Source organism: Canis lupus, chromosome 11 (genome assembly GCF_003254725.2).
Source record: "Canis lupus dingo isolate Sandy chromosome 11, ASM325472v2, whole genome shotgun sequence".
NCBI classification, from domain to species: domain Eukaryota; kingdom Metazoa; phylum Chordata; class Mammalia; order Carnivora; family Canidae; genus Canis; species Canis lupus.
This window is the reverse complement of record NC_064253.1, coordinates 40671912-40687708: the sequence shown is the minus strand read 5'-3', so window position 1 is coordinate 40687708 and position 15797 is coordinate 40671912. Positions and strand designations below refer to the sequence as shown.

The window sequence follows — 15797 nt, the reverse complement described above, 5'->3', positions numbered from 1 at the left end:
GGTGGCAATGAATGCAGGAAAAACACTGAACACTCACAGACTTCATTGTTACTTCCTATGATTTAATAAAGTTTTTTGTGGAAGTTCTTTTAACACAGCCAACTTTACTACAAAGAAGCTCTATTTTCAGGGGGTCAGAATTTAAAGAAGACAAAATTAATCACACATTTTGGAAGGGAATTTGCTTGTTCAAACACAGGTACCTACCAGAATGTATAGTGACAACAACAACAAAATTCCCTAGAGGAAACTGATTTTGATGACTTACATGAGTAGTATGATACTAAATGTCATACCTAGTCTCCAAAAAAAGTAAGTTCTATTTATTAAGAGCCCACTGTGTGCTTAGATTTTTATATATCTGACATTCTCTATTCTTTTTAATAACCCTATGAGGGAGGTAAGCTTTATTTTCCCCACTTTTGAGAGGTGGGAAGATGGAGGCTCATGATGTAATGAGCCCTGAATGTTATATACAATTGATGAACCACTGAACTCTACCTCTGAAACTAAGAAAACACTATATGTTAGTTAACTTAATCTAAAAAAAAAAATCCATAATTTATTTAAGCCCAGAGAGCTAGGTAAAGGAGCAATCAAGTCTACAGGCTGTTGAGACTGGGATTGTCCCATTAACATGCTGCATTTGTGTCTCTTCCAAGACTTAAGGATATGGTTGACATTCTCTCTCTTTTTTTAAAGACTTTATTTATTTATTCATGAGAGACACACACAGAGAGGCAGAAACACAGGCAGAGGGAGAAGCAGGCTCCATGCAGGGAGTCTGACTTGGGACTCAATCCCAGGTCTTCAGGATCGCACCCTGGGCTGAAGGCGGCGCTAAACTGCTGAGCCACCCAGGCTGCCCTGTGGTTGACATTCTCACCAACCAAATCTGTCCAAGTCAGAATAAGTAGCTGTAACCACAGAAAGATTATGGAGAAAGGATTGATTTCAAGACCTGTAACAAATATTTATGAACTGTGCAATCATGGCAATGTACCACCCCTCCATTTTCTTATCTATAAATCAAGGGGGATAGCTTTTTGAAAAGCTGTTTTGCAGTATGTGTCAAGAGCCTTATACTTTTTGAAAAACTGCAATACTATCTATTGTAGCAATTAGAAACCCCTTAAATATCTGACAACAGGGGCATCACTAAGGAAACGATAACATTGTTTCAGTGGAATGTGTTGCAGCTGGTAGATTATAAAGTCCTGTTTATAAAGTGATTTTTTAGAGAATTTAGGGAAATGTTTTCATGATAAGTGAGAGGAAAAGCTTATTTCAGAATTGCAAGGAAAAAGAAAATATTTCAAAATGTTAACAGTCATTTTTCTGTGCAGTGTAATTTTTCATTTCCTTTATGTATCTCATTTCTTAAAACTTTTTTACATGTAAACTATCATCAGGAAAAAGTTATTCAAATATGATAGTGGGGATCCCTGGGTGGCTCAGCAGTTTAGTGCCTGCCTTTGGCCTAGAATGTGATCCTGGAGTCCCAGATTCGAGTCCCACATTGGGCTCCCTGCATGGAGCCTGCTTCTCCCTCTGCCTATGCCTCTTCCTCTCTCTGTGTGTGTCTCTCATGAATAAATAAATAAAATATTTTTTAAAAATGATAGTTAAGTGACTTTGAAAGGACATCCAGATCCAAATTTCTGTCATATGTGTATTATTAGCCACCAATACATCACTTTACATTACATTACACAGTAATTCCTGAAAGTGGGGACCCTGTCACCTTAGTCCAGATTTTGCCATCTGCTTGTGGGCACACAATTCTCAAAGAAAAGAAAGCATTGCTGAGTTGTCTACCACGTACTATACAAATCAATCAACAGGGAGACATAATAGGGAGAGTGTGGATCTCTCAGACAGAACTGCTAACCTTGAGTTCAAATTCCATCTCCTTGTGCATTGTTCCTCAATCACTCTGGGCATCTTCTTTTCTGATCTGTAAAGGAAGGATAATACTCTCTATCCCACAGGACAGTTGTGGGATTAGAAATGATCTATATAAAAAAAGAAATGATATATGTAAAGCTGTTTAATGCTGGTCATCACATAGTTGGAGTTCAACAGATGGTAGCCATTATGATTTTCTTGGCAATTTTGAATGAATTTCCTATCGTCTCTATTTCTGTCTCTCTTCTAATTATATACTTCTAATTATATTACTTACTTTGTTCCTCAGGATGACACTAATTCTCAATATCTGTGCAGCTAAACAAATTATACATACACACAAATACACACTATAGATAGATATAGATCGATAGATGTACATGTACACACAAACTGTGCTAATATTTTAGTTTTCTCAACTGGTGAAATAGTGACAGAGAGTCATTCACCTCAGAAACTTCTCGATATGCAAAAGAGACATTTACAAAACAGCTGAATTCTGGAATGATTATTTTCATGAGCTGCAAAGATTCCTCATTTCATAAGAACTCACTCTTTTTGGAAACTTTTATATATAGAAACTTTTAATAGTAAATACCTTACATAGATTTAAAACCACATTTGTTTTGCACACAACTTAGAAAAGACATCTGCTATATAACATGTAATACACTTCTAAATTGTCCTCAAAATGATCTGGGGAATGATAGGTACTGCAGATTCTATACCCAGTTAATACTTTGGGAACTAACATTGAAAAATTGTGACTTACCTATAATTATGCATGAAATTGATAATAAGTGAAGGCATTTTGAGTTTCATGCTCCTTGCCAAAATCCTGTTTGAGCAGGAAGAGAAAAATTACAGTAATTCTGAGTGAATGGAGATGTCATAAAGTCCCTAAAAGAGTGCCTTACTTATAGCAGATACTCAATAATTGTGCTATTTTTTATTTAATTAGAGAATATTACAAGGGAGAAGGAAATATCCTCCACCTTAAATTTTCAACAGAGCTAATCCTGGATCCCCTTTTCTCAGCAAATGTATTTGGAGGTCTGCTCTGCTTTCTCAGGAGTTTCCCTTTCATGATAAAAGTACCCTTTCTCCTTGTGGAAAAATAATTAAAGGAAAATCTAGTCTTTAATTCTTTGCCATTTTCCATGGAAGGAAGTCCTTTCCCATTTAAAATACCCAGATGGAAACTGAACCCTCAGAATTCTTACCTAAGGGCACTTCAAGGGGAGAGCATGTTTCTTGGCAGAACAATAAACTTTTGAGGCACAGTCATTTAATATACTTCCTTTGTTGATGGGGATATTGAAGCCAGAATAAAATAGGACTTGCTTAAGGTGATAGGTAGTGGAGCTAGTCCTGGGACTCTCTTTTCCTTGCATTTTAACTTCTTCTAAATTAAAGGGGTACCTAAAATTATTCTCCCATTGCCTTAGTCTTCCAATAATCCTGTTGCACCCATAATTCATTCCTAGAGCTCATCCCTTCAGACTTAACCCAGCTGTGTCCAGAAACTCTATTATGAAGCAGACCTTGCCCTGATAAGCTATTTCCTAAGAAATCTCTTCATTCAGAGATCCTCTCCAGACCCTGAAATACAACATCTTTTCCCTGGGAAACACAAGTCTGAGGTGTCATTTATCAGAATGCATTTTCCTTCTCTAATACTATTAATGTAGACTCCCCTCTAGAGCTCATCCTATTTTCTTTTTAAGATATTTCTTTATTTCTTTATTTGAAACATAAAGAGAGAGAGGGAGAGACATAGGCAGAGGGAGAAGCAGGCTCCCTGATGAGCCTGATGTGGGACTCCATCCCAGGACTCTGGGATTATGACCTGAGCCAAAGGCAGATAGATGCTCAACCACTGAGCTACCCAGGTATTCCCAGAGCTCATCCTGTTTCAAAACCACCGTCCCCCTCCAGAGAAGTAAACATGTTGATGGTTGTTACCAATACATCGTCTTGAGTAAGAATTCTTCCTTTTTTATACTCACACCTTAAAACCAAGCACCTGACATACCGTACATGTCTTCCCAGTACTTTGTCAAAGTTATGAATGATGGTTTTCAGAAAGACAACTCGCACTTGTCTAGTAAATTTATTATGTTCAGTTAATTAATTAGAATTCCTAATGTATGCACATAGTACAAAATTCAAACACAACTAGTTGCAGAATGTGAAAAAGAAAGTCTCCTGTCCATCCCAGTTCCTCATTTCCTTCCCCCACAGTTAACAGACTTTTCTGTATCTTTCCAGAGATATTTTATGTATATTTTATTTTTTAACCTCAAACTATATTTTGAACAAGTGTTTAATAACAATACTAATATTGAATATGGTAAAGAGATATATGCTTTTAAAAACAACTTTTGTGTGTGTCTCACTTGGTATAATAACCTCATGAAGTGTAAACAATAGAGCAAGATCTCATTTTAAAGATAGGGACATTGAAGCTAAAACATAGTCTCAAGGGAGTTCACAGTCAAAAAGCAGTTCACTAGTTACATCAGGACTGTCACTTGGTCCCAATTCAGAGCTATTTCTCCAACGCCTTCTATTTTCCTGATAAAATAATGTTATCATGTGATAAGTTTGCACACAGTGCATATTATACCTTGCCAATCCTGCAATGCCTTGTCAGAACCAGAACCTAATTTCAGTGTACTAGTGTACTGTAATTTAAATTCCAGTTTGTTAACATATAGTGTAATATTAGTTTTGGGTGTACAATTTAGTGATTCATCACTTACATACAGCACCTGGTGCCCACCACAAGTGTACTCCTTAATCCCTATCACCCTTTTCACCCATCTCCCCACCCACCTCCCCTCTGGTAAACCATCAGTTTGTTCTCTATAGTTAAGAGTTTGTTTCTAGGTTTGCCTCCCCCACCCATGACCATCTATTTTGTTTCTTAAATTCCACATGTGAGTGAAATCATATGGTATTTTTCTCTAACCAACTTAGTTCACTTAGCATAATACTCTCAAGTTCCATTCACATCATTATAAATGACAAGATTTCATTCTTTTTGATGGCTGAGTAATATTCTAGTGCATGTGTATATGTATTTATCTGTGTGTGTCTCTCTCTATGTGTGTGAGTATATATATATATATATATATATATATATATATATATATATATATATATCACATCATCATCTTTATCTATTCATCATCATTTGCTGGATACTGGGCTCTTTCCATAATTGGCTATTGTATATAGTACTGCTGTAAACAGAGGGTGCATGTATTCCTTCAAATTAGTATTTTTGTATTCTTTGGGTAGATACATGGTAGTGCAATTGCTGGATCATGGGGTAATTTTTTTTTTTTGAGAGATAGGTGGGGAGGGGCAAAGGCAAAAGGATAAAGAGAATTTCAAACAGACTCCAGAGCCCCACATAGAGCTTGATCTCACAATCCTGAGATCATGACCTGGGCTGAAATCAAGAGTTGGATGTTTAGTCAAGAGTCAGACTACCCTGGGGCACTACCAGGGTAGTTCTATTTTTAACTTTTTGAGGAACCTCCATACTGTTTTCCAGAGGAGCTGCACCAGTTTGCATTCTCACCAAGTATAAGAGGGTTCCCCTTTCTCCACATCCTCACAACACATATTGTTTCTTGTGTTAATTTTAGCCATTCTGACAGTTGTGAGATGATGTCTCATTGTAGTTTTGATTTATATTTCCCTGATGATGAGTGATGCTGAGCATTTTTTCATGTGTCTGTTAGCCATCTATATTACTTCTTTGGAGAAATGTCTATTCATATCACTGCCTGTTTTTAAGTGGATATTTGGTTTTGGGGTATTGAGTTGGTAAGTTCTTTATATATTTTGGATACTAACCCTTTATCAGATGTGTCATTCACTCTCACTTCCTAACCCACCATCTTATCCTCACTGCAAACAAGCCACCCTCTTTGTTCATGAAGGGAAGTGCTTCAACTTCCTCCCTGCCCTGACCTTTTATCCTTTCTCAAATCTAGCTATATCTTCTGTGTCCAAATGTATGACCATTCTCTGTACCTTGTATTCCATTTCTTCCTGACTTTTTAGGGACCTCAGGTGCTCAGATATATTTTATCTTGCCTGGGTCCTCAACTTCCTTTCTTTCCTCTTCTAGCTCTCCTTCTCTTGGCACCTTGTGAGCTCAAGCCTCTTCTACCCCTCCCCGCTACCTCCTGTTACCCTATATTGCTGTGAACTATCACAGCTAAGCTGGGAAAAAATAATCTACATGGTGTCCCCACATCCCTGCCATCCCATACACCCCTGGTTTTCCTTCTGACATTCTGAGCAGCCCATCCCAGGCTCCTCTGAAGCCACTTTTTCCAGGAGTTTATTTCTCCATCTTCTCACCATACATCCCAGTGAGTTATTTTCAGTGTTCCCAGACTCCTACACCTTTTCATATGCTCTCACCTCTGCTTGGAACACCTTTCTCCTCCTTTTACACCTTTATACTCCTACACCTTTCTCCAAGGCTCAAGGCAGCATTCAGCACCCATGCAGGCTCTGCCAAAGCCACCAGAAATTTGGATCCTTTTGCATTCTCTTATGTCATTCCCTGCTTCCCTTTGCTCTTCTACACACATGAAATGTAATGCCACATTTAACAACTAAAACAACTCTTTGAGGAAAGTACTACTATTATTTCACTTATGCAGATGGGAAAACATACCTATATGCATTAAGTAACTTTGTTCAGAGTTATAGAGCATTAAATGAAAAGTACAGGTTTGAACTCAGGCAGTCCTACTCTAGAACCCATACGTCTAACACCCAATCACCACCATGCTCCACCCTTAGCCTCTGAGTTTGTCAAATAAATCAATGTTAGTCTTTTTTTTAAGATTTTTATGTATTGATTGATGAGAGAAAGAGAGGCAAAGACATAGGCAGAGAGAGAGACATAGGCAGAGAGAGGAAGCTCCCCTGCAGGGAGCCCTATGTGGGACTCCATCCTGGGACTCTGAGCTGAAGGCAGACACTCAACCACTAATTCACCCAGGCATCCCAAAATTGAAACAAGTTTAAATTTCATACCAAAGATTTTCAAAACTGCCGAGGCAGCACAAACCTAAATAAGGCCATGGCATTTTCAAGGAAGAAGAAAAGTCTGGAAATGATAATAACAATATGTAACCACTTTTAGGATTTAGAAGGCTTTTGACTTCATCATCTCATTTTATCAACTTGTGAAATATATTATGATTCCATTTTACATATGGGCAAGTTGAGGCTGGAATAACCAGCAGCAGGATTCTGGGTTTTATATTCTATTTCTTCTGAGGTACTGGCCCTCAGGTCTGAGCTGAAATGGAAGAGTAAATTGGGAATATGGTAGGTTCTTGAAAAGGAAAACTAGGAAAGTTTTATACTATTAATAACTACTTATTTACACAAGATTTCTAACGGAGTATGGGATCAATTTCTAGAACTAAGGGGCCACACCCCAGGAGGCTCTAATCTTTTGGGAGCTCTACTGCAAGTGCCAGACCTAGGATATACCTGTCTAAAATCTGTTCTTGGAAAAAGTCAACCTCCATTTCTATATAATTCATCTAAGGGTTTCTAAAATTTGTTATTATTTTTAAAAGACTTTACATATTTACTCATGAGAGACACAGAGAGGCAGAGACATAGGCAGAGAGAGAGGCAGGCTCCTCATGGGGACCCTGATGCAGGACTCAATCCCAGCACCCTGGGACCACGACCTGAGTCAAAGGCAGATGTTCAACCACGATCCACCCAAGTGCTCCTAAGAGTTGTTTTTATATGGTTCCCTTACTCATTGCCTTCAACAACAGTCCAATACGTTGTATAGGAGTTTAATGAATTTAATGAGAGTAGGAATCCATAGTTGAGTTTTAGAATTTCTGAATTCCCTGTAAGTTATATTCAGAAATACATGTGCAAATAGGGGCATCTGTGTGGCTCAGTCAGCTAAACATCTGACTCTTGGTTTCAGCTCAAATCACGATCTCAGAGTCATGAAATCAAGCACCCCCCCCCCAGCTCATCAGGGAGTCTGCTCCAGCTTCTCTCTCTCCACCTTCCCTTCCCCTCTTGCTTGCACACGGTAAAATAAATGAATCTTTTAAAAAATACAAATTCAAATATACACAGTAGTTTAAAAAATTATTGTATACTTTCATTTTTGAGGAGAGGGTTTGTAGCTTTCAACAGATTATCAAAGGCCCACTCTCCCTGCTCCAAGATTAAGAAGCATTATTCAGTGATGGAAGCTAATTTTGATACATTATAAGGGAAATTTGTCCCCTCCTTCCCAATACTGCAATTACTATTTTCCCCTTGCCCATCATACAATACCTTAAGCTACATTAAAAGAATTTTATGTTCTCAACCTCATTTTGAATTTTCCACACCATAGTTGCCCAGATAATTGAGAGGTGCCTGGTATAGAAAGCACAATAATCTCTTTTTTATAACAGATTGTACATCCCATAAGTGTTTTAGCTGGTATCATTTTATTTTTTATTTTTATATTTTTAAGGTTTTAAAAATTTGAAATAGAGATAGAGATATCAAGGGAGAGACGGAGAGAGAGAGCAGAAGCAGGCAGAGGAGCAGAGGAAGAAGCAGGCTCTCTGCTGACCAGGGAGTCCCATGTAGGGCTCATCCAGACCAGGAGATCATGACCTGAGCTGAAGGCAGACGCTTAACTGCTTAACCGCCACCCAGGCCCCCCTATTTTTTTAATCTTAAGTAATCTCTAAGCCCCATGTGGGGCTCCAACTCTTGATCTAAAGATCAACACTCACATGCTCTACTAATAGAGCCAACCAGATACCCCTTTAACTGGCATATACTTTTTAAAGATTTTATTTATTCATGAGAGACACACAGAGAGAGGAAGAGATTTAGGCAGAGGGAGAAGCAGGCTCCTCACAGGGAGCTCGATGCGGGACTCCATCCTAGGACCCCAGGATCACGCCCTGAGCCAAAGGCTGATGCTCAACCTCTGAGCCACCCAGGTGTCCCTAATTGGCACTATTTTAAAATTCCATGTTTTGCCTGAACTAACAGCAACTGAAAGTATTTTGGGAGTTTCAAGATAAGTCAACTAGGGATTGAAACATAACTTTTGAGTAGAGCTGTGTTGTCTAGTAGGCAGATGAAGCATGTGCTTTAAGGTATCAGCAAAGCCTGAGCAAGCCAATTTTTTAAAATAATATATATCTTGGGACGCCTGGGTGGCTCAGTGGTTGAACATCTGCCTTTGGCTCAGGGTGTGATCCTGGGGTCCTGGGATTGAGTCTCGCATCAGGCTTCCTACATGGAGCCTGCTTCTCTCTCTGCCTATGCCTCTGCCTCTCTCTCTCATGAATAAATAAAAATCTTTTTTTAAAAAATAATATATATCTTAAAATATATCAACCACAGGAAAAATAGCCACAGGCAAAATTAGAACTATGCTGGATTTTCTTTTGCTTGTTACCCTCTTAGATCTGTTTAACTTTATTAAATATGAGGGAGGTGGGAACGCCTGGTGGTCAGAGGTTTAGCGCCTGCCTTCTGCCCAGGGCGCGATCCCGGAGTCCGTGGATCGAGTCCCGCATTCCTGGATCGAGTTCCACATCGGGCTCCCTGCATGGGGCCTGCTTCTCCCTCTGCCTGTGTCTCTGCCTCTCTCTCTCTCTCTGTCTCTCATGAATAAATGAATAATACCTTTAAAAATAAATAGATAAATAGACAAATAAATATGAGGGGGGTGGAGGGTGTCCTTTATCTTTTCAGAGATTAAAGTCTTCTTGGCTTTCCCTTTCATATAGTATTCATAATTCTATCCAAAGCATTTTATTCTCTGTGCGTCACAAGATTGTAAGAGAATCCTCAAAATGGGAAACTTAAGAAGTAAGGTATTAGCTAAAGATGTGCCACACTGTTCTAAATGCTTGTACGGTCATCAATTTAAAAGTCACAACAGCCCTATGAAGTAGGGACCACTCTTAGCCTCCCATTTTAACTAAGATAACTTGTAAGGTTTTTTTCCAGTAAGGAAGAAGAGAAGGGGGGGGTGGGGTGCGGCGGGAGAGGAGCGCCTCAAGGACGCAGTGTGAACCTGGTCTCTGAATCACTAAGCAACTGTTTCTTGAACTCTCAGCACTTTTTTCCGGTCTCGAGTAATTAATTATTAAGAACGGAGTCGATCAGCCCAGTGACTCTCTGGCCAGTTTCCTATTTGCGTGTTGGCGGAGATCTCCATCATCCCTCTTAAACAGACCCCGTCTGCTCCGGAGCAGCCCTTATACAGAGCACCAACTAGTTTGGGAAACCTTCGCCCTCGTCATCCATTTTGCAGGTGTGTGTAGGGGCAACGGCTGCCGGCGGGTCTGCAGACGCCCCCAGATCAGCGTGTGCGAGCGTCTCTGGCCTCGCGGGGCCAGCGCGCCCGTCCGGGTGTAGAACGCTGGGTGGGAAAGGGAAAGTTACCTCTCGGGGCGCCTCGGCGTGACCGCAGGACCCGGCCCCCGCAGGACCCGGCGAGGAACAGCGAGCTGCTGCTTCTGAGTAAAATAGGAAGCAATATTTTGTGACATGAAACACCCTGGTTCGAACTTGCTAGTTAGAAATCCTGTGCGGCTTTAAAATGCGGAGGGTTTGTACAGCGGAGGACGGAAACGAGAGAAATGTCGCTTTAATCGGGTTAACTGGCTCCGAGACCGCGTGCGCCTCCGCTGGGGGGGGGGGGGGCGATGGGCGGCGGGGGGAGGGGGTGATGGGAGACCGGGAAGGGGCGGGGGGGGGGGGCGATGGGCGGCGGGGAAGGGCGGGGGGTGGTAATGGGCGACGGGAAAGGGGCGGGGGGGGGCGATGGGCGGCGGGGGGAGGGGGTGATGGGCGACGGGGAAGGGCGGGGGGGGTGGTAATGGGCGACGGGAAAGGGGCGGGGGGGGGCGATGGCGGTGCTGGGGGAGGGGGTGATGGCGACGGGAGGGGCGGGGGAGGTCGATGGGCGGCGGGGGAGGGGCGGGGCGCCATGGGCGGCGGGGGGAGGGTGCGACGGGCGACGGGGAGGGTCGGGGGTGGCGATGGGCGAGGCTGGGGGCGAAAATGGGCGGCGGGGGGAGGAGCGATGGGCGGCGGGGGGAGGGCTGGGGCGAAATGGGCGCGGGGGGATGGGGGGACGACGGGGGAGGGGGCTGGGGGGGGGGGAGCCAGGGGGGGGGCGACAGGGCTACGGGGGGAGGGGCTACAGGGGCGCATGGCGGCGGGGGGGGGGGGGCGGGGCGCCATGGGCGGCGGGGGAGGGGGCGACGGGCGACGGGGGTAGGGGCGGGGGGCGACGGGCGACGGCGGAGGGGCGGGGGGCGATGGGCAGCGGGGGGAGGGGCGGGGGGGCAGCGCCCGGCTCGGGGAGCGCAGGCGGGGCGGAGCGCGGAGCGACGCGGCGCGAGGGCAGCTGTGGGGCGGCCCGCGGCTCCCTGCCCCCGCGGCTCGGTCGTGCTCCCCTGGGGGAGCCGTGGAACCGAGACGGCAGAGGCCACGCGTGGGGCGACTCGTTTCGCAGCGAGTTGAGAGCGGAGGGCGCTCTCCTGGATTGAAAGAGTCGGGTTGGAGGAGTCGAGGGGCCGAGTCTGGGGGCCGCTTCCGCCGGCCCCGGAGGAGGGGAGAGGAGGGGAGAGGAGGGGCGGGCGGGTCACGAGAGGCTGGGGCGGGCCGCTGGCGCCCGACGGCCGCGGCGGGAAGGAGGGAGGGAGGGAGGGAGCCGGGGGCCCGCGCTCGGGAGCAGCATGGAGCCCTTCGCCGACTGGCTGGCCTCGGCGGCAGCCCGGGGCCGCGCGGACGAGGTGCGGGCGCTGCTCGCGGCGGGGGCGCCTCCCGACGCGCCGAACCGCCTGGGTCGGAGCCCGATTCAGGTGGGTGAGCGCGCGGGCGGCGGGAGGAGGCGGTGGCGGACGACTGTGCGGCACAGGGTTTGCAAGGGAGTCCTCCAGGTCTGCCGGTCGCTGGTCGGGGACGGGGAGACTCCCTGGTGAGGTCCCAGGTGGTGTCTGGAGCCCGGAGCTTCCAGTGTCCGCGTCCTGGGGGCAGAGGAAGCCGCGGGGGGGGGGGGGGGGGCGGGGGGACGGGAGATGGGGAGGCACGTGCAGGGCAGATGTCTGGTCTGAGATCGGGAGGGGGGAGCCTGTTCGTGTTAATATAGTCCGAGGTGTGCTCTCCATCTGATACACAGTTACGAACGTAAAGCAAGATTTTAAAGAAATGGAAGATTTGTTGGGCCCACTAGGCCGGAACTCATAGACCCCTGAAGGGAGCTGATCATCTTCTGTGCTAGCGGCGATTGTACTGGAAACCTTCTGCTGTGTAAATTGAATAAATATTCATTGAAATTGTTCAGAAGCAACTGCATGTTGTGTTTATTTTTACTTTAACCGTGTATGGCACATCTGTGCTTGTGAGAATTTAGGGAATACAGACAGACATAGATGAAGAAAAACAGTGTGATCTTGCCTGAGATAATGCCGTCGATTTAGCTACCATTTTGAGGGTACCTCCTATTATTTTTGTTATTTTTGACTTGCTATAGATTAACGCAGTTGAGAGAGTTTTGGATTCCTCGCGGTTCAGAAATGTGGTTTCTTCCCTCCTGACTCCGGTTGTGGGTGGGGGTGGGGGTGCTGGGTATTTGCTGTTGTTGTTTGCCTTCACTAAATTCCTAAATCCAGGCTAAAAAAAAAAAAAAAAAAACCCAAAACCAAAAAACCCTATTTCTCCCTGTTCGTCACCACCCTAGTTTTATTCCCAGTGTTGACAATGATTTTGGATTGTGAAAAATAAAATGTATGTGAAACAAAGGCTCACTGCACAAATTCAAGCATAACAAGACAAAGGAAAGTAACTGTACCTGCAATTGCACAGATTTCACAAGTCATCTTCCTTTCCTGAAACAATGCTACATAGGATAAATTTTATATACCTTAACATACATATATAAAAATAAAAACAAAATGCCTTAAAACTTGAGATTATTTGGGATTTTAAGTGTGAAGGGATTTTGAGAGTAGAGAGGTTGTGTGATGGTAGAAGAAAACCATGAGTCCTTTAAAAAGAATGCATGCATGATTTCTCATTTCTCTAAGATTTTGCTCAGAGACTGAGTGTGGCCTTGAAGTTTGGAATATGTTTGAAGAGACTTTGTTTAAATACAAAAAGAAAAAAGTTGGATAATTAGTTTTAACAATTTTTTTAATAGGGAAAATAAGAACATAGAGAAAAGAGTGCATGGTTTTGGTTTAGAACCCTAACCAACCTTGTGTTTAATACAAAACTAATTAGTTTATAGAAAATTATAATTACTTTAAATATCTTATCAAATGGATTTAAGCACTCTACAAATATTCATTTAATCGATTCTTTTTCTTTCAGCTTTGGATTGCTATTTAGATTTAAGTATTTAAGTGTTAGGTTTCTTTCATACTTTAATACTGCAAAATATAATGAAAACCTTTAAAATCAGTTAAGTGTATGTTACCTTACATGGGAAAAGAGGCTTCGCAGATGTTCCTTGGCTTAGAGAAATAATTATTTACGTTTAATGCAGAATGTAATTAAAAATAATTCCTTTTTATACAGTCACTATAAGTCTAGCTAATATAATCAAATAGTGGTTAGCCTAAAAGAAAATTATCTACCACTGCCATCTGCCATGTAACACTCAAATTGTAAGGTTGCTGTGATTGTAGATACTATTTAAAAAATCCTCTTTGGTAATGACTTTGTTTCAAAGACGATTTATCAAACAAATGAAGGGAGCACCTCCTGTTTAATGAACTCTCAGAGTATATAAACTTGGGAAGTTTCTTAGTTTCCTATTTCTGCTGTAACAAATTACCACAACTTTTGTGTCTCAAACCAACATAAATTTATTATCTTATAGTTCTGGAGGTTGAAGTCTAAAATGGATCCACAATGCTGCATTTCTTTTGGAAGTTCTAGGGGAGAATCTGTTTCCAACTTCTAATGGCCATCAACATTCCTGTGCTCATGGTCCCTGCATCTTCTTCTCTCTGACCTCCATTCTTAGATCTTTCTTCTGTAACCTCATAAGGGAATTTGTGATTACATTGGGCCCATCCTGATAATCCATGTTAATCTCTCTCAAAATCCTTAATTTAATCACATCTGGGAAGCCTCTCTTCCCATGTAAGGTATTATATTCACAGCTTTCAAGTGTTAGGTAGTACACATCTTTGGGGACATTCTTCAGCTCATTATGGGAAGGAATTTGGGGGCTGGTTAGAGAACCCTCATTTTATACTTAGAGTGAATTTTAACATTCTGGTAGGCTAAGTGTATATTAAAAGTTTTTTAGGAATTAAAGATTTGTTGTTGTTTTCACTTTCACTTTTTAACAATTATTATGTCCTGGGCTTGGATATACAACAGAAAACCATACAAAATCTCTGGTCCTTATATAATTTTGTATCAAAATGGGTGGGGGGGCTATAGGAGGTTAGGCTATAGTTCAAGCCAGTTCGTCTCTCACTCTTTTGCTATTGTCATGCCTCTGACAGACAATAGGGTGTGGCTGGAATTCCGCAAAAGTTTGGAGAATATAATGGAATTCAATGTGGACAGAAAAATGGAATAAGCAGAACTGTCTAAGGGAGGTGGTAACTGAAAGCAAATAGAATAAATAGACGCCCGTGGCTTGTAGCGGCATCTGCATGGGGTAGGGGCTTCACAAATAGGTTCTTTAAACTTGCCCCTGCCCCCTGTCCCTGTCCTGACCACTCTGCTCTCCCGGCAGGTCATGATGATGGGCAGCACCCGCGTGGCCCAGCTGCTGCTGCTCCACGGCGCCAACCCCAACTGTGCCGACCCCGTCACCCTCACCCGCCCTGTGCACGACGCGGCCCGGGAGGGCTTCCTGGACACGCTGGTGGTGCTGCACCGAGCCGGGGCGCGGCTGGACGTGCGCGATGCCTGGGGCCGCCTGCCCGTGGACCTGGCTGAGGAGCGGGGCCACGGCGCTGTCGCTGCGTACCTGCGCGCAGCCGCGGGGGGCACCGAAAGTGGTAGCCACGCCCGTACGGAAGGTGCGGAAGGTCACGCAGGTGAGGTGCCACATCTGAGTTGGAACTCGGAGAGCTTCCGCAGCCCAGAGCACTCCTTTTTCAGAAGAGAAAGCTGATTCTAGGAGAGCAAGGTCTTGTGTCTCGCTGCAGCTCTCACACTGCCAACCTGTAGGACAACCCTATTGTCCCAATCGCGCTGCCTTGCTTGCGCTGCGGATAGGAAATAGCTTAGAGGGATATCCACACGTTAAAGCCCATCTCATAAATCGTGCCCTTATTTCTCCCAAACACTCACCCTTCCCACAGCTCAGGGCCTAGACTGTGGAATATTGACGACTCAAGAGGCTAGAGGTCTAGTGACCCCCCTCTTCCTCCAGACTAGCTGGCAGCAGCATCCATTCAGCTCTCCTCAGTTTCCGTATTAGCGTATCTAAGTAGCAGGACCATCCCCATAAAAAGCCTTTGCGCGAGGCGTCATCTGGCAGAAATCTGTCCTCCCCCCACCACTGCAAAATTTTACTAAACTCCACCTTCTGCTCTATCCCGAGTTGTTTTCCAGAGCTGCCCAAGGGGGAGAGACCCCTCCAACCCTGGCAGTCTGCACACGGGGATTTGCTACACTCTCTGAGAAGCAGAGACCCTCTCTTAAGCTTTTTCTTCTCTGCGAGAGAGATCGCTGAGACGGGGGAGATGGCCGTGTGATTCTCCTCTCCTTCTCCTTCCACAACCACAAGGCCTTCTTCTCTGGGGACCCCATTCTCCACCTCCACTCCTGCCTTCCTGAAGTATACCCACCTCACTGATCTTTTTCTGAAGGGA

General features: G+C 44.1%; 2 protein-coding genes across 10 annotated transcripts in view; one reads left to right on the top strand and one right to left on the bottom strand.

Moving 5' to 3' along the window:
• LOC112649861 (methylthioadenosine phosphorylase) overlaps positions 1-15797 on the bottom strand; it is a 114026-nt gene that overhangs the window by 23173 nt on the left and 75056 nt on the right. The gene's annotated exons all lie outside the window — the stretch shown is intronic.
• Positions 1-15797, top strand: part of CDKN2B (cyclin dependent kinase inhibitor 2B) — a 43102-nt gene that overhangs the window by 23777 nt on the left and 3528 nt on the right. For 6 of the 9 annotated variants that reach the window (XM_025432415.3, XM_025432416.3, XM_025432419.3 and 3 more), the window contains exon 2: positions 14711-15017. In XM_025432415.3, coding sequence (XP_025288200.3) covers positions 14711-15017 — 307 coding nt within the window. Of the gene's footprint in view, positions 1-9958; positions 10259-11674; positions 11817-14710; positions 15018-15797 lie in introns of those variants that run through there. The other 3 variants (XM_049116189.1, XM_025432417.3, XM_025432421.3) reach the window with 2 other exon arrangements.